Here is a 19324-nt window from a genome sequence, read left to right on the forward strand (position 1 = left end):
TTTTTTTTTTTTTTTTGGTTATTAACAATTTATTTTGTTTTCAATTGATTATTAAGAATCTGTTTTCATTAATTGGTAACGTTAATTAAAATCAATGTTGTATTAAATGAAATAAAAATGTTTGGAAATATACAGAACTTGAGAATAATGATGACAAATGTACAAAAGAGAAGCTCTTGCAGACACATTCATGCATTTTCTTTATAACGAAAGTGAACTTACTTATGCCAAATTTTATCTACTTCTTAGCTCAAACAATTTTATTATACTTCTCTGTGTTGTTTTTTTTTTCGTATTCCCGTAAGGAACGAAATAAAATTTCATACCAAATGTTTAAGTAAATTTTCTATATATTAATAGAGGAACATTTTGGCAAAAAAACTGAGGTATCACTATTACAGAATTTTAGAACATTATTTTATTTATTTGTCATCAGTTTTTTAAATTTTTTTTCTCAAGCATTGATCACAACTAGCCGATCCATTAACCAAATCCCTATTTTCGTAGGGAGTAGGACTCGATCCCAAGTGTGATGGTTCCTTGTGCATTAAATACTTACCATTGACTACTGCACTAAAGTCATTTCACAAATTATTTACATTTATTTGCCATTGTATTTTTCCAAAAATACAATTAATACCCAAAATTAATTTTTTTTTATATTATCTTTCTAACTTAATTATATCCTTTAATTATATTTTCATTAAATCTTTTAAATGAATTTTAAGAACCTTTTGGTCATATGATATAATAATATAAGATTGATATTATAATAACTCGCACGTATTAAATTTTAATTATTATACAAAGTTTTTATACATATATACTACACAATCGAATTTTAAATATTTCAATTACCCATAAAAATAATAAATTTTGTAAATAAAAATTACAGTAAAAATATTAAATAATTATTTTATACCGCACTATATGCGGGTTGTTACCTAGTTATACAAAATAAATTAATGAACTAATGCTTCACTCGAAATAATAGTTGCAGTAGACAGTAGTGAGCTGGAGTAGAAAAAGCATCTAATTTAATTTAAGTTAAAAGCCTTACTTCTTTTATTTTATTTTGGTATTGAGAAGAATAGTAGAGTGACTGATTAATTAGTACGGTTCCATGATTATCCCACATTCTCTATATAAACTATAAAGGAAATACCTTTATGAACTATTATGTCCCCCTCTCTTTGTATATATTTTTTTCAGCCGTTAACACACACATTTGTATCATCAAGTATTCATTAAAAAAAAAATGTGATCATTATGTCTATAGTTGTCTAGCTACTCCGAACGTATATCACTACTAATAATAAACTTTAAAATCAGTAGATATTTCATATGTGTGTATATATGTAATAAAAATGTATTATGTATGTGTAAATGTGGAGATGGAAGTGTATGTATGGTGATGAACTATAAAGCTGATTCTTAATAGTAAGTTTCATTTTTTCTTAGCTTGTGCTAGCAGAAATTGGAAACTTATTTCAAAAAAATAATTAAAATTTCCTAAACAATCAAGAACATGAATGCCAACAAAAAAGTAATAGCAAATCCGATAGCCGATAAGATTGAAGAAAAGTGTTGCTAAAGGAGACATCATATACATTGAACATACATCCATGGACCTGTACTGTATGCCTATGTTTTGCTTTTTCAGATACCAATCATCCATACCACAAAACATGTACAATACATACATAAAAATTAAAAAGTGAAAATCAATGTTCTCAATCTTTTGTAAATTAGATTGCACACAAAAGAATACTACAAGAACGTAGTCAAATGTCTTAAATATCATTTGATTACTATTTTTAATACTTTATAGAAGTGTGTCCTAGTAAAAGAGATGGATGTATGGATTGGAGCAGCAAAATATAAGTAGCTAGACCAGAGAAAGACAATGGTAGGCTCCGACTTTGGCACGTGCGAAAATAGTAGCGTGTAGGTGTATGTCGGGGGGAAGTTAAGTTACTTAGCCGTTGCCATGGAGCGCATAGAACATCATTACCAAACTGCGCGTTTGGCGTTCCACATATATTACGTTACATTGTCTCACTTTGCTCCAATGTTTTTAAAACCGGACCGGTAACTGAACCGGAAAAGCTTCTGGATCATGAGTCAACATAGTTCGACCGAGGTCAACCGGATTCAATTGATTTTGATGATATTTTTATGAATAATAGATAAATATGTTTTCTATTTTTTTCAATGATTATAACTATAATATAATTGTATATACCAAATAAAATACTTCAATAATTATAATATTTTTAAAAAACCTTAAAAAGTAATAAACTCAAAGTGTAACAAACTCAAAGTATAACCAATACTAGTAAAATATTTTAGAAATTCAAATCTAAAACTAATAAGAGGAGTGTAGAACATTCAATCTCCATTCTCTAAAAAAACCCTACTATTGCTAATTTGCTAAGAAGAAAACTAGAAAAAGTAATTAATTAAATTAATTGCATTTATTTTACAAAAAAAGTAGAACCCGGTTTTATCTGGTTTAATGGTTCACCGGTTTTTGGTTTTTTGGCGGGTTGATATGGTTTTTTACTGGTTCAGTTTTTTTTGGGTTTTGATATTAACCCAACCTGGACATGTTGCCAGTTTGCGAGTTAACGTGGTTCGATCGCCGGTCCGATCCGGTTTTGAAAACATTGCTTTGCTCTTGCTATGATTTTCTTTTTTTTTTGTTGGACCCCAAAAATATATTACTCGTGTTTATGACTTTTTTTCTTTACAATTTTCTCTAATATGTTCAAAACAGTTAATCATGAATTAATGGAAATTTTAACCACACTAAAGTGTGACGCTGTTTCTATGATCTAATTAACACTTGTGTTTAGAGACTATGTTATAATTTATATATCGCTGGATAAGCTCCGTAGTTATCACTCTGTAGATAAGCTCCAATAACGCTGAAAGTCAAAGTGAGTGTAATTGACGTAAGACCGGATTTAAATAGTTGTAGATTTAATTTATAGTATCTACCCAAGGTTTTTTTTTTAATAGTAAATCACAATATATATATATATATATGCATATATTTAAAATAAAATAAAAAATCTAAGAATTCCACCAAATATCTTTAAAATCTCACTCAAATCTTTTAAAATAAAAAATTTACTAAATTTCACAAAGTCTTCCAAAATCTTGAATCCAAATACACCCTAAATGAAGAAGGTGAAATTTCTCAGTTGGCAGTGAATGTATGTTAGAACTTTCGTGTCTAAACATGAAAAGTCCCTTATTAATGGCATGGAAAATCTAATTTGTTGTTGTTGTTGTTAGACGGCTATGAAAAATTGTATTAGATATAGTGTCAAATCATTTTGAATCACACGAGGCTTTCAGATTGGCGATGGTTTATTAGCAAAGAATCATTTTGATAAGGGTTGTTGTATGTGGGCAATATTATGGCGAGAGAAGCGTTTCCAAAAGTAGAGTAGACCCATGCATGCGTGAAGTTTCATTAAAGAGACTGATGATTACCAGTACCAGCAGCCAGCTTTAATGGTGTCCAAGATTAATTAGAAGTGGCCATTATTTGAATCATATATCTCCTTTGCGGAGTTGCATGTATCTAGAGGATGTCAAAGGAAAAAAAAAATTGCTTTATTTTTTCTATCAAGTTCAGTCGGTGGTGGTCTATCACATATTTATGGATCGAAAATATAAGCCCAATTAGTAAATGGCCCATTGGAAACCGGAAGAAGAACACGAGTTTCGTTCGTAAAATATAAAAGGAGGGTTTCTCTAAGCTTTAGGTTTTGGAATCTTGTGCTCTAAGCTTTAGGTTTTGAAATCGTGTGCGTCAAGTTAAGGCTGTTTTCTCGCGGCGGGGCTGTTCCTTGTCGAGTTGCTGAGGTAAGGGCTGTTCCTTGAAAATATTTTTCTTTTCTTTTTTCATGTGGATATCTTTTTTTCTTATCTCTCAGTACGTACTTTCGCCTGAACTGTTAGATTTAATAGTTTGTTGGGTTTTTTTTTTTTTTTTTTGTTCTTAAGATTTGATAATTCATGTTTTTCTCAGAATCTGATTTTAGTGTGTTTTTGGTTCTGAATTGTAGAAAAAAAAAATGTCGCAGAATGATTCAAAACAAGATCCGGCGGCAGGATGGAGAATACCGTGCTCAGGAGGATGGAGGAGCTCAGGATACTCAACCTGAGTCTGAGACTGAGTGTGGACCACCCGATCTTCTTAAGGGTCCTCCTACTCCTCCTACTCTAGTCAGGGGTCCCCCTCCAGGCGCACCTCCCGAGTTTAGACTCCCTGTGGTCACGTTTACACTCCCTGAAGAACTAACGTATAGACTCCCTGAAGGGGTCACTCAGAAGGAGATTGATATTATTCATCTCACTGCGCAGTTTGTAATTCGGTATGGTATCGGTTTTTACTTGGATTTGAATAAGAGAATAGAGGAGGATACGACGACGAAGAACCCTCTGTTTGACTTTTTGAAGCCAAGTCATCGCTTGTTTAATTATTTCGATCTGCAGGTTGTTTGGCATGCGTGTATAGTAAAGCCATCCGTAGACGACGACGACCTGCCTGCTATGCCCGTTGTTATTGAGGGTTTTTTTCCGTCTTCTTCCTCGTCTCGAGGAATTGGGTATGTATAATTATCTGGGTGGTTTTTCTCCCCTGGCGGACGAAGAATGTAGTTTTCATCTAAAAAAACTGCCGCCACGTATGCCGTCACTGCGATCTCAGCTTGCTCTTCTTCAGCCTTACGTTCAGCTTCCACCCCCTTCAATGGAGGAGCCTAACATTGAGAATCTGCCCCTTTCAATCAATGTGGCGCAACATGCCTCACGTATAGCCGGAATGACTCCTCTTCCACCACTACCTCTACCAGAGTCAGTCCTTGTTCCAGAAGACCAATTTCTTGCACGACATCCGGTGATGTTTTCTTCCGACTCTTGCATTTCCTTTTTTTTTTTTTGCCCTTCCGATCGACTTAATTGACTTGTATCTGATTAGCAGTAACATACGTACGTTTGCAGAGTTTTTCTACAGTTACGGTTTTTGTTGAAAACGTATATGTCAAAGACATCGTAGTGGAGTCGCTATCGCAAACCGTGGCAACTTTGAAGAAGAAAATAGCTGGGGAGACCCGAATTCCACCAAGCAAACAGAAGTTAAGTGGAAAAGTTGGGTTGTTAAAGGACAACAGGTCACTTGCACATTACAATGTCGGACCAGACGACATCTTGACACTATCCAGGGAAATTGTTTTTCACTCTCTTTAACCCCTTATTAAGTTTTGTTTATGGAGTGCAGCTGCTTGCGTATGTAACACCTCTTTAGTCTGTGATACTCTTATGTACCGATCTGAAGCCTAGTGAGAGCTGTGTGACATTGCGCATGCATTTCACAAGGAATGTACCCTATCATATATACACAAAGATTTGTATTGCTGAAAGATCTATTCTATCATATAGAGATTGATTAGAGAGATGTATTGGACCGTTGCGCAAGGTAACATCTCAATACTGTAGCAAACAAAACCTATAAATATATACACAATTGTTTAAAAATTAAAAACTATTAGAAAATCTTAACAGTTGATTTGATTCTTTAAATACTAAATAGTTATTATATAAACAGCTAAAACAATTACTATTAAGTACAAAATTATGAGCTAAAACAAAAAAAAATTATTAAATATACAACTAAAACAAATATTTTAAATACAAAAATTATGATTAAATACTAAACTAAAATAAATATGAAATTTAAAAACTATAATTAAATATAATAATAATTATCAACAAAATTAAACAAAAATTACTATTGACTACAAAATTATCATTAGATATAAAAATTAATCATTCGAAACAATAACATATATATTTTGGCATTTACGGAATGTAATCTTACTTAGTATTTTGTTTATTGGTAGTATAATATCACTTAATTTTTTTATTTAATAATAATTTTTGTATTTTATATTTGTTTTAATTTTATATTTAATTCTAATTTTTGTAATTTATCGTAATTATTGTATTTAAACCTTTAATATTATTTAATTTTATATTTTTAATTAATTACATATATATGTGTATATACGTTTTGTTTGCCATAATATTGAAAAGTCATTGTGGCGCAATGGTTTTTTTTTTCAACGAAGCATATGTCTGAAATGTCCAAGTCAACAAAATTTTACTATTATATTCGAAAGTCAAACAAAACTTTAGAATTTAAATGACATTTTCAAAGTTAATGATTTTTTTGTTCCAAGTTTGTAAGTTGATGTTTTTTTTTACAGTTTTCCCATACGCTATTACACTCCTTGATTTATTTGATTTCCTTTTTCTGTTCTCATCTGTTAAAGGAATTTGAACATTAGCCTCTTCATATTCCTGAAGTATTTGAGTTGGCATGTTCACAATGTCGCTGTTATTACTTTGCCGTGGTATATATGTAAATTTGATTTGCATTGTTTTGTTTTAAAGTCTACTAGACTATAACATCTGGATATAAAGCTAATTTTGTTCGAAGTGGGAGCCTTGATTTATTTAACTCTCATCCTACTCTCTCTAGTGTATACAAGGATGTAAGTGTTACATATATACTTGAGTGCAATTTGTAATGTATAATATGCGCATGTGTTAATAATGATATTAGTTTTTTTATTTTGGTTATTTTTGATGCATAAGGTTATTGTGCTTCGCTGATGGATTCAGGCTATCTAGTGCCTCCGTCCAGAGTTGTTTTCAACTTTCATCTCCTTCATCCGAGCTGTCGGACTGGAATATGTCAGCCTATACCGCTGACACTTGCTATTTTTTATGTGTTGAGTGGCCTCCAAGCATCACTCATGTACCATGAATCTAGGTTTTTCCTGATTCTTTCTCATGAGATACATGTTAGGCAGTCCAGAATTAATGGTAACAACACTAACAACCGTGACAACAATAGTGAGGAAGAAGGTTAGACGATCGGTGGTCAAAATTAGATTTACTATTACCCTGACTTATCTTGTTGCACTGTTTTCTAAGTATTTTAAGGAGCACCCAATTTGTATTATAGGTGCCACCATTTTCTAAGTATTTTAGAGAGCACTCAAATTGTATAATAGGTGCTTTTTCTAAGTATTTCAAAGAGCACCCACATTGTATAATAGGTGCGGTGATGATGATGATGATATTGATTACATTGAAGAATCTACGTATTTTAATCTTCGCAATTTTGTTGCATTTGTGAGTAGAAAAATAAATCATTGAAACGAATCTTTTGAGATGAACTCAAACTCGTATGGACACAATTTTTCAGATTTGACACAATTTGAACAGCATTTTCAAATTTTATTAAGTACATTTTATGAGTATACTCTTTTTGGAACATCCATTTAAGTAAAAAACAATTTCATCTGTTAACCCATCATCTATTTAATTAAATTGTTTTTAATTTAACCCATCTGAACATCCATTTAATTTAATTGTTTGATGGGTTCAAAATGGATTCAAGCACAATTGGTTGGGTGATATATATCTAAAATTTTGATATAAATTAAAATAATTTTAATATTTTATTGGTGTCAATTGCACCCACAACACTCAACGTGCCTCCGCCCCTGGTTGTGACCATTATGGTGGTACGAAGTGCATGGCTTACAGATGATGTTCCACAGTTGCAGTCCTGACTGTTTTCCGCAAGATCAAATCAACTGAACTTTTGAAACCATTTTCCCTATTAACCCAAAATCCAATATTAGTACATCAATTTTTCCCAAGTGTTAATCTATTTAAATGTTTCTTGTTACAAATTAATCAGAAGTTCTTGAGTTTGCTCAACCAAGCTGGAGGAGGGTAATGTAAATGAGTAACTTCAGATTTGTTAATACTGGATCTACATTAGAGATATCCACCAAAAGAAAATGGTATATGATACAAAATCAATTAATGTTATATTTTCATTATTCATGGTTTAAATGATATAAATTTGAAAATTTATGGTTTAAATGATATATATTTACAAGTTCATGGTTTTAATGGCCTATATTTAAAAGTTCATGGTTTAAATGACATTTTTCGAATTAAAACTTGCATGAAAACGACGTCGTTTTGTCAGTAGCAGAGTGATTAACGACATAGTAATGTCTGTTAGATGGTCAATTATCAGATTTAACGTCATGTCTTTTTTAGCTTAGTCAACGAAACTTCATGTTTAAAAAAACTAGTCAACAAAAATTCATGGTTTAAATGACATTTTTCCCAATTCGAATATCAATTTTTTTCGAAGGTGAATAAGCGGTTGATGAAAGAATGACTTAATGCTATATTTCATAAATCTCGGTAATAATAGCTTAATGCGTTTTTGTAGGTACGAGATTGTTTTACATAAGCTGCTTTAAGACAATCTTTAATTATGACTGATGATGATGATCATGGCGACGATATCAACTATATACTTCAAATATCCTAAAAAGATTAAAAATATCCAACCTACATTTTAGAAGACATTGAAAACTATATACTTCAAAAAAGAAAAGAAAAACCAATTAAATAATTTCCTAAACAATTTAAGAAAATGAATGACACCAAAAAAGTAATAGAAATTCCGATAGGATTGAAGAAAAGTGTTGCTAAAAGAGATATCATACATTGAACAGACATGCCTGGACCTGAGTTACATGCTTTTGCTTTCTTAGCATACCATTCATCCATACCACCAACACGATACATATATAAATAAGTGAAAATTGTTCTGTTTTTAAAGAAAAAATAAATAGATTTCACAAAAGAATACTACGAGAGAATGTAAAAACGTTTAAAATATCATCTGATTGCTATTTCTTTTTCAGTAAAAACACTTTAGACTTTAGAGTGTGCCCCTAGTAAAGAGATCGATGAATGCATGCATGGAGCAGCAAAATATGAGAAAGACAATGGTAGGCTCCGACTTTTGCACGTGCGAAAAATAGGAGCGTCTGTGTCGGGAAGTTAGCCGTTGCCGTGGAGCACCCCTTTAGAACATCTAATGAGTTTTCAAAACTACGCATTCCATATATGTTACGCAATAACGTGGTCTTTTTCTGAATTGTTTTTTCTTCTTTACAGCTGTCTTTAAATATACTTACGAAAACAACTAACAGATGTTTTACTAAACGAACTTACATTATTGATACATGTTTTGATCTATAATTTTGAACCAAAAATTACTGGGAAGGGTCTCACTAGAGCCGATTATAATTATTACACAAGTAATAACAAATGTCATATTAAATGGATGAAACCTTTTAACAAAGAAAAAATTAAAAGAAAAGAAAAAGAACTAAATGGATGGTGGTCTAGTGGGGATTGAAAAGTGAAAACTCAAAATCACAAATTCAACTTCATTTGAAAGAAGAAATTTACGTTTCAAATGTGGTATTTGTCAACGGTTCACCTTGGATAGCGAAAAAATTGACGGACCAAAGATTCGAAAAAATTTACGGAGCACCCTGTATGCATCGTTGTCTTATCATTAACGTTTTTAGATGGAGTCGACAAAGTCTTTTAATCAAACCTACAATGCATACATGATACAGATATAGTTTACTTGAAGGTTAGTTTTAGGTAAAATATATGTTGAGGTTTTGCATTAGGCTTTAAAATATTTGGAAAATTTTGTTATGAAAAATCGGATTGGAGAACAAATTAACTAACCGGGGTACGTGTAGGAGAAACACATCGTTATTATCTGATAATTCTTTACATTCTTTTTCGTATGTGTTTTTTTATTCCAGAAAGTTAATTTCTAGAAAGATTCCTAAATCCGGACACTCTCATGAGCAAAGAGTATTCAAACTCTCCTAGCAACTCGAAGGTTCTCTCTGAATCATTCATATAATGTATATATTAAAATCGACATCAGTAGATTATATCTTACTATGACAATTTTTTAAAATTTGTATTGAACGTAGAGAACTCCTGATGCGTCATGCGTGTGGTGTTCTGACTAAACGAGTAACAAAGCCACGTGATGTCGTAAGGTCTCAGTGTCGTATCTTGTCTGTATATAGCATGCATCCAAAATCTCTATTCTTAAAATTATGACAAAAGGTCAACAAATGGACACATTGCATTTCTTGATTATTTATTTGTGTACCTTAGATGTCCACCTTATAAAATTTATGATTTTATTTAAATAAAATTGGTAACTTAGTGACGAAGAGTATCTTTTGTGCGGCAAACGTTGTTGTTTCTCGTCATGAGTACTTTACATATCTATCCTCTTCTATCTATAAGTACCCCTTGAAGTGTCTGCGTTAAACTCAACATCTTAACCCAACTTACAAATACATAATCACTTAAACCTATCAAAAGAAATGAACAACGATGAAGAGTTTCTTCGGCTATGGTTGGAGAGAGTGAACTCGCTGGCTGATCCCGAGGCCCATAGTAACGTGCGTAGGATCAACAACGAAGGAGGTGAAGAAAATGCAAGGCAAAAGAGGCCAGCTGAGTCAAAGAGTGACGGAAAGAAGAGTCGAGTTAAGAGACAGTGCACGACTAAATCTTCAGACAAATCTCCTGATGAATTGTTGGCTAAAGTAACGAATAATAATTGTTTTGGTATTGATGCTTCTTCCCCAAGAAACTCTTGATTTCTTCATTTTTTTCTTTTCTTCTTTGAATTAGGAGATGAAGCGAGAACTTATAAGAACCAAACTTGAAGAACTTAAGGCAGTAACACCGAATTGCCCACAGGTTCACAACCTCTGCCTCCTTATTTGATTTTGTTTTTCTTTTTTATTTTTTTATTTTTATTGATTAATGTTTTTCGATTGGGAGATGATAGTTTTTTTTTTTTTTTTTAAATCTCAGAATATGAATAAATGAAATGAATACTCCAGATAAATGATAGTTTTTCTTTATATTCTATTTTCTTATAAATTTGTAGACGGATATGAACGCCATCCTTGATTGTACTATCGAGTACGTGAGGCACTTGCAGCTTGCAATTCTTTTTATAGGTAAGAAATTTATATATGTGGCCATAGACCATAGTCAATTGTATTAGTTTCATTGAAGCTTATCTTTCTCGTTGTTAAGATCTCTTCATTTGCAGCATTACATGAATACGTACGAAACAATAAGATGTGAGACTGGAGACCGTTTACTCAAGCTGGCGCTGTTTTGATACTCTTGAAGAGTTTCTATTATGTTGTTCTTATTATCTCAGATGTTGTTCTTTATGTGTTTGTTTGTTAGAATAAAGTTGTATTGTATGTCTTTGGTTTAATGGTACGTGTTTTGTTGTAATACGATACCATCTTTAAATTGCGTTCAGAAATTAATAAAGGATCTCGCCTAATATAGTGTGTGATCTTTACATATCTGATCTTATAAGTATTTGGGATAGAAAAATTTAGGTCTTATATCAATATAGTTTATGTGTTTATGATCATGTGAAAGTATTAAAATACTACAATTTGTTTTATTTGTTTTGAATAAAAATATTACAAAGTTAACACACAAAAAAAAAACAAGGTTTTGCGAAATTTTACTGACGTTTGGGTCCTTTGGGAGGCCACTTCTTATAAAATTATAATTATTTTAGAAATAAAATATTGTGAGCCTTAAGGTTGGATGTAACAAACCGAGTCTGCATTTTTGTTCGAAACTTCTTTTTAGTATGAATTGCTAACATAAATCATTACATATATGCCAAAAATATTGAATCGGATATAAAATAAAGTTTTATATTGACAATGTTTATTTTCTTTAGAGTGGCAGTGATAAACTGAAAGAAAAAAAGTACATACACAGGAAAAAAAAATATATAACTTCAGAATTACTTATTTTTAAAAATAAAACAAAATTTTTAGCTTCAGTTTCAGCATAAAATACAAAAACTAAAAAAAAAGATAAAAAAAATAAAACCAAAAAAAAAGAAAAAATTCATGGCCTGATCTGCTGATCAGCAATAAAGTACTAGTAACTTATTTATTTTTCTTTGACATTACAGTGTTAAAAACTATAATGGAATAACGACGTACGTGATAGTTAAATACTAAAACACTTTCTAAATCTACATCCAAAATAACCTACGTAAGTAGTTAGCAAATTTATCAAAATCCAAACTTTACATATTCCAGTGCAGATAGTTTCTTGTTGTTATCGAAAGGTCTTGTAAAACGGTTGAAACCTTTGATCTCAAATTCGAGCCTTGCTGAGAGAGGACTACTTACGCCTTACACATATACTATAACAACGGATCCTGTTTAAGGGATCAAGGTGCAAACAACTTCAGTCTAGAAGAGATCGACCTAACGTGTTCCATACGCTATATTCTTTAACAAAAAAAATAATTTCCAAACTCAAAAGGATTGAAAGATACCTTGACGTAAAAGAAAACTCCTTTTCAGGTCGCGTTTTCCGGATTCGCCGGCACAGGATCTAACCTAGAAGAATGCTCTGTAGCCGGAGACAACGCATAAGCAGCAACTGGATAGTTAACCATATGTGGCTGCATCGGCCAGACTGGTAAATAGCAGAACATCATTGGCTGCTGCGGGTGCATAGGCTCTTGAACGATTGGCCGTGGCTGGTCTCGTACTTCTACTATCTCTGTTTCTCTATCTGATACTCCTCCTTTACCATCAGCGGCTGCGGTATTTTCCGGCAGCAACATAGAGGCAGAGGTTGTAGGAGCCGCCTCGTGATCCTTTCTAATATTCTCCTCCCCAACTGTTGCATGGACCTTGTCGCCATGGACAAACTGCGACTGACCAAAGCTTGGCGGGAAAATCGGGCTGGCAAGAACGGAAGATGAAGAGGTGAAGATCGGTGACTCGAGACCTAGCAACCGGTTGACCGTCACAGACTGTCGCGTTGACTCGGGGTGATTTAACGGGAAGAAGAAGAGACGGATATCCCGGAAGCGAGTGGAGTCATACTCGGCGATCATGTTCTGTAGATCATCATTGTCGGAGACGGTGATGAGAGCGTCGAGGTCGCAGCCAGGGAGCTTGTACTTGAGAGAGAAGGAGCGACTAAAGAGCAGCTTGTCGGAGAGAAGCTTGAAGAAGTCGATCAAGGAGATGTCACGTGGAACGACGACTAACCGCGTCTCTCCGCCGATGTAGTGGAGGGATTTTTCCGGTGGGAGGGGCATTATACGGCCACCGTAGCTACAGAGCAGACGGAGGTTGGGATTTAACGACGGAGCTTGAGGTTCCATGACGGTGGCAACGATTTGGATAATCTTTACAAATTTGGTTTTTGAGTTCTATCGTCACCCAGATTGGTTTGGAATTACATATAAAGATTATCTTCTTCAAAAAACGATTTTATATTTAATAATTAATAAGCTTGATAATCATGGAGCTTCAAAAATATATCTCATAAATATATTCTGCAAATAATATTTTCATTTTTGTATAATAAGATTAAAAAAGAAATAAAAAAATCTATGATATAATAATTAAATATAAAATATAATACATGTAAACAATGAAATACAATTTATTAACATCATATATATGCACATACAAATAAATAGAAAATATTTCAAATCTACTAATATTATTTGTAGGCATATATATATGTATAAATTATTTTATACGTCATTTACATACGTATTAGTATTATAAATTTTAGTTCAATATATATATATACGAAGGGCTATTGTACATAAAATTCAGAACATTTTTTTTTTAATCATTTATGATTTAAAATGGAGAAGATATCGTTCAACTTGCCTATAAATTCAGCAGTTCATCAAGATATGTTTCTTTTGGGATAATAATAATATTATGGTTCTATAATGTGGCTACTTGTTAAACGGGGTTCTCTCTTTAAGTTGTTACTTGTTAGATAGAACAATGGGAGAACTGTTTAACTGTTTTGTGTTAATCGCTAGAATCAAGCACTTTGTTCATAGAATGAGAGAGATAAAGTATAATAAAGTACCTTTGGTCTCCCTCTCTCATTTTTAAAATTATAAGTTCATGTGATGCTGCACGTAGTTAGATTTGATTGATTTCATCAATATTTGTAATAGGATTTGAAAAGAAAAAAAAAAATCCACTCTACACGGTTCATCAATGAGCATCTAAAAACAAAAGCCCATTGTAGTGTGCCATCAAGGCTAATGTAATGTTAATTATCCCAATTTAGTTTAGGGTTGCAAACAAGTAGTGTGCTAGAAATATATATTAAGTCATGAGAGATTTGATGGTAACCCTTTTGAGACAACTCTCCATATTTTATGAGATTATAATCTGAAAATCAATTGATTTTGGTGCCAATTTAAGAGTATTCTTCTTCTACGTACAGATATATATATACTAGGAGTTGTCCCGTGCTTATCTTCATATTTGTTCTATTGTCAATTTTTTTTACTATTAGATTTTCATCTTTTTGTATTTTGTTTTCTTAATTGGTATTTTTTTTATTGATTAAAATGATATTAATTTTTGGGGGAAGAGTATGTATCTTAAGTAATTAAACTACACTCTCATGTATATTGGCTTTTATTAATCATGTTTACTTTTTTGAATAACAAAATGTTTAAAAGCTTAGACTGATTCTCTTCTAGGACATGTTGTTTTGCGATGTAACCACATTGCAATACATTCTTGGCGAATTTTGTGTTTACAAAATATATGATTTATGCAATGTATTTGTAAACATTGAAATGATATTTAACATTAAAATGGTCAATCAATATTTAAACAACTTCGAGAATAGTAACATGTTTGATGTAAGCTGTATGGGCAAATGATCAACGACTTTGTATTTTATGTTGGGTCAATACGTAATTTGTCAACTAAAAATTATAGAAGATAGACTCATATAGTCATATTAATACATGTCACTTAATAACTTGTTTGGACGTTGTTTCCGTTGTGGCGTTATAGAAATAGCGGAGATCTACCATCATTTCTGAGTTTTTGAATTTTTCCCATGAGTAATCTTTTATTAAAGATATGAAGTTTGGAGATATAAAATAAATATTATATTTCTTAATTTTGTACATTTTTCATCCTCAGATTCAGATAATGTGTAGTTTATTTCCCTTTTAATTGTTGGTAACCCCTAACATCAAAAGCACCTTTTCTGTCCTGTCAACACAAAGATGAAAAATGATATGAATCCTTCAAACTTCAAAGCCTATTCAGTGGCTTTAAACCAAAAATAAAATAAAATAAAGATTACATTTTGGTGATTTTATTCATTTGACATTGTTTAAGGCAAATCCTCATCATCTTTATTTAGTTGTTAGGTAAAGACATAAGCGAAAGTTGAAATTTAAGTCTCATATCACAAGTTAACTAAAATCAATTACAAATCACCTCGTCTAACGTTGTTTCTTCTAATGTCTTCTTTTGATATATATATATATAATAGAGATCTGATCATCTATTTTAAGCTTTAGGTTTCCCTATCCGTAGTAATCTTAACAAATATCTAAGTTAGAATAATATATAAACAAAATAATGTATAATTAAATATTAAACACAAAAAATCATTTTCTAACACAATTATACCGTTGTGTGATATATATCTTACGCTAAGTTGCATTGTTTTGACTTTATGAATATGTCATAGTGTACATGCACGTAGGCTCATGGTGTCTCCATACCGTAATTAACCTTTTAAACTCGTTGAGATAAAACAGAAAATGTTATTACAGCTTACTCAATATGGCAATAGGAAAAAAGCTTAAAGGAGAAAATAAGAGTAACTAAATTTTTTATTTGATTGTTTGTTCATTCCGTGAGGTTTTCTCCTCCACCTAACCACCAGTCCAGACTACTACTTTACATTTTTGCATAAACTTCAGTTCCTTTTCTGAGATCTTAAATCATCTATTTTCATTTAAAAATGAATTGTGCAATGAGCAAATCATTTACGTGATCTAAAGGAAAAATGCTTCAGAGACATTAGAACTTTTCTCGAATCATAACAATAATTTGAGTACGAAATAGAATAAAATCACATGAAATATACATATTAAGGAACCAGCCAAAAAAAAATTTCTAGTGGACTTTTTCTCCTAGGCCCGAGTCCCGAAGCAAGCCCAAAGAGGTATGGTGTGTTTGAAAAACCGCATCTCACCAACTTTTTAGCCCCAAAAGGAGTAAAACCCAGCGGTCCATCACCTTTATGTCTCAAACCAATGGACCGTTGAGACTTCTGGCAACCCCTCCGACGTCCCCCGCCGCTCAAAGCTCCAGAATCCCCACCAGAAGACAATCTACCCCCAGCTGCTCGATATCCATAGTGGTAACGCTCTCTTATCCCCCTTATAGTGTAGACCCCTTAGTGCTTTCTTTTGCCTTTCTTCTTCCCTGTTTTCAAACACAGAAAACAACCCTGTTTTAACCCTTTTAACCCCTGTGAAACCTTTCTACCATTTCACATCCCACCCCATACGTTGCTGCCTTGTCTGAAAGAGTAAACCATGGATAAATGATTCTCGTACTTGCAAAAAGGTAAAGGCTTAGAGAGAGGATACTCACCTCCCCCGAGGAAAATAATCCGAGCACCAGAGATGGATAACTCAGATCTCATCGAGGAAAACTCCCTCAACCTCATGGGCCGATTAACAAACCACTCGGTCCAGCGACTATATGCTTTGTTTCCTTTCCTGGCAAACCGGTGGACCCTAAGAGGCAAAGCAACTGGTTCCGACCTAGGTAGGGGCTGCTTCCAGTTCAAATTTGAGTTTGAAGAAGACCTGCAAAAAGTGTTAGACAATAGGCCATACCATTTCGACCAATGGATGGTCATTCTACAGAAATGGGAACCGGTTATATCAGAGACCTTTCCCTCGATGATTCCTTTTTGGGTAGAGATCCAAGGTCTACCAAAACACTTTTGGAAAACAGAGATGCTCTAGGCTATTGGAGATGAACTTGGGGAAGTGCTAGCTTTTGATATCACTACTGCTTATGCAAGAGTTAAAGTCCTCTTGAATGGTCTCCAACCTTTGACAAAAGACACATTAGTTGAATTCTCAAATGGGAGTGAAGCTGAAGTACATCTGGAGTACAAAAATTTGAAAAACCATTGCACTTACTGTTTTCGACTTACCCATGAGGAAAAGACATGCCCCGGTCTCCAACACCGGAATGCAGACAAGAACTCACCTCAACCATCTCGCTCTGCACAACCTACACTTGTGGCTAGGAACTACTACACGCCGGAAGATAACTTCAGAGCCCCAATGGTGGAAACTCACCCAACTAAACCTAGGACCTTTTCTTTTGTTAGAAGAACCTCAAGCTCGAATAGTAGATCAAATGGTGGTAACCATCGTGCTCGATTCCATAGTCATATGGACAGTGCATTAGGCAAGAGAGGAAGAGATGAAGTAGCTCCTAGAAAAGCTAGCTCAAGGTTTTTTCTCTAGAGATTACCACCGCAGAAGCCCAATCCCTAGGAGATCCCCACCTAGATTCACTGAGCCTTATCGGAAAAACCCAACAAGATCAGGAAGTGGTGCCCATGCGAAAGACTAACCACAAAAACTCCAGTGGAGAAAAAAGTCCACACCAAGAGGACTTCTCTGGTCAGAGTCATCAGAGACACCAAGATTAAGAAGACCACCTTTGGAAAGGACCCCAACTTTGGAGTTTGCACCAACTCAGCAACTGACTATTTCGTCCACTGAGGAAGTAATGGAAGAACTTCAGGAAGTAACTATACAATACACTAGCTGTGCGGACCCTACTGAAAGCTTAGCCAGGAAACAAAGAGTCATTTAAGGTGAAACAAGAGGCTTAATGGATGAAACATCGGCGTCTATAATCTAAACAGCTGAACACACAGCTAGAAACTCCCCGGTGTTAGCACCCATTCCACAAATCCCATTGAGGAGCACTGCAACTCCAGAGGATATCATAACTACTACTGACACATCGGTTGGTGGATCCAAAAAACGACGAGGACGTCCTCCAGCAAAAAGGCCAGAAAACCGCAGCCCTCTACGCTTAGCAGGAACAAAATCTAGCAAACGAAACTTAAGTCTGGTCCACCAGTCACCCAAGAGGAAATCTACACCAAACAAATCAAACCTGAGTAAGGAAGGCACTAAAGCTAGATCGGCTCAGAACCAAGAGAGCTTGAGGGGAACTTACACAGATGAAGCAGGACCATCGAACCCAAAGAACCCTTCGACAACCACCATAATTCCAGGCATTGTGAAGAAGAAAGGGGATTTTCACAATCCCCTGCCTCCTCTTCCTTAAGCTTTCTCAGCTGGAACTGTTGTGGGATGGGGAACCCCATGACAGTCCGACGTTTAAAGGAGATGACCAGGACCATATCTCCAACCATCTTGTTCCTCATGGAGACAAAGAACCAAGACTCTGCTATTCTACAATATGTACAAGAACTAGGTTTCACTGACCACAAATTGATAACTCCACAGACTCCTGGAAGTGGAGGACTCGGCCTTTTATGGAAGCCTGAAGTCAAGGTACAAATCATTAAGGAATGCTCCAATTTCATCGATACTCGAGTTGAAGCTGAAGGATGCTTCTTTTTCGCAACCTTTGTATACAGTGATCTTGAAAAACCAAAGCGAAAAGAAGTATGGAATTAATTAACTGCCCTTGGTAAAGACAGACAGGATCCATGGATCTTAACTGGAGATTTTAATGAAATCATTGACTCATCTGAGAAGAGTGGTGGACCAGAAAGACCAGAAGACTCCTTTATTGACATGAGAACATTCATGTCGGAATGCGACCTCTACGACCTTAGACACTCCGGAAACTTCTTATCATGGAGAGGAAAACACTATAAACACTTGGTGTACTGTCGCTTAGACAGAGCTATGTCAAAATCCGAGTGGGCGCTGTCGTATCCCACTAGTAGTTGTGAGTACCTATGTTTCGAAGCCTCTGATCATAGACCCATTGTCACCTACTTGACCTGAAAAAGAAGAAAAAGAAAATCCCTCTTTAGATATGACCGAAGGCTGAGAAAGAATCCGGAAGTTACACAACTGGTCAACAAAACCTGGAAACCTATGATCCATGAGAAGGTTGATACTAAGCTAAGCAGATGTAGAGATGCGATCATTCAATGGAGTAGGGAAAAACATATGAATAGTCAATTTTGGATAAAGAGTTGCAAAGATAACCTGGAAAAGGCCATGAGTGACCCTGAATGCACAAATGATCGTCTCACATCTATCATAGGTGATCTCCAAAAAGCATACAATGCTGAGGAGGAGTTCTGGAAGCAACGAAGCAGACAACTATGGCTCAACCTCGGAGACAAGAACAGTGGCTTCTTCCATGCTACCACCAAAGGGAGAACCACAATCAATAAATTCTCGGTTTTAGAGGATGGCAGAGGAGAA

At 34.1% G+C, this 19324-nt stretch overlaps 2 protein-coding genes across 3 annotated transcripts; one reads left to right on the top strand and one right to left on the bottom strand.

The window, feature by feature from the left end:
• LOC104741283 (transcription factor MEE8-like) lies at positions 10262-11319 on the top strand. Of its 2 annotated transcripts, none has more exons than XM_010462095.2 (4): positions 10262-10553; positions 10642-10710; positions 10904-10976; positions 11056-11319. In XM_010462095.2, exons 1-4 carry the CDS (start codon positions 10329-10331, stop codon positions 11079-11081), a joined length of 393 nt encoding a protein of 130 aa, XP_010460397.1. In that variant the 5' UTR covers positions 10262-10328; the 3' UTR covers positions 11082-11319. The 2 variants fall into 2 exon arrangements, with proteins under 2 accessions (XP_010460397.1, XP_010460396.1); XM_010462094.2 differs by having other exon boundaries at positions 10263-10553; positions 11072-11319.
• On the bottom strand, positions 12368-13186 carry LOC104741284. The gene has a single exon (XM_010462097.1). The coding sequence runs from the start codon at positions 13184-13186 to the stop codon at positions 12368-12370; it is 819 nt and encodes a 272-aa protein (XP_010460399.1).

This window comes from Camelina sativa, chromosome 14, assembly GCF_000633955.1.
Source record: "Camelina sativa cultivar DH55 chromosome 14, Cs, whole genome shotgun sequence".
In the NCBI taxonomy this organism is placed as follows: Eukaryota; Viridiplantae; Streptophyta; class Magnoliopsida; order Brassicales; family Brassicaceae; genus Camelina; species Camelina sativa.

Bases quoted from the DNA above. Each gene is read 5' to 3' on its own strand.
- LOC104741284 (XM_010462097.1), bottom strand. From the start codon at position 13,186: ATGGAACCTCAAGCTCCGTCGTTAAATCCCAACCTCCGTCTGCTCTGT.
- LOC104741283 (XM_010462094.2), top strand. From the start codon at position 10,329: ATGAACAACGATGAAGAGTTTCTTCGGCTATGGTTGGAGAGAGTGAAC. The intron at 10,554-10,641 runs GTAACGAATAAT...TCTTTGAATTAG, and splicing joins CTGATGAATTGTTGGCTAAA to GAGATGAAGCGAGAACTTAT. The intron at 10,977-11,071 runs GTAAGAAATTTA...CTTCATTTGCAG, and splicing joins GCTTGCAATTCTTTTTATAG to CATTACATGAATACGTACGA.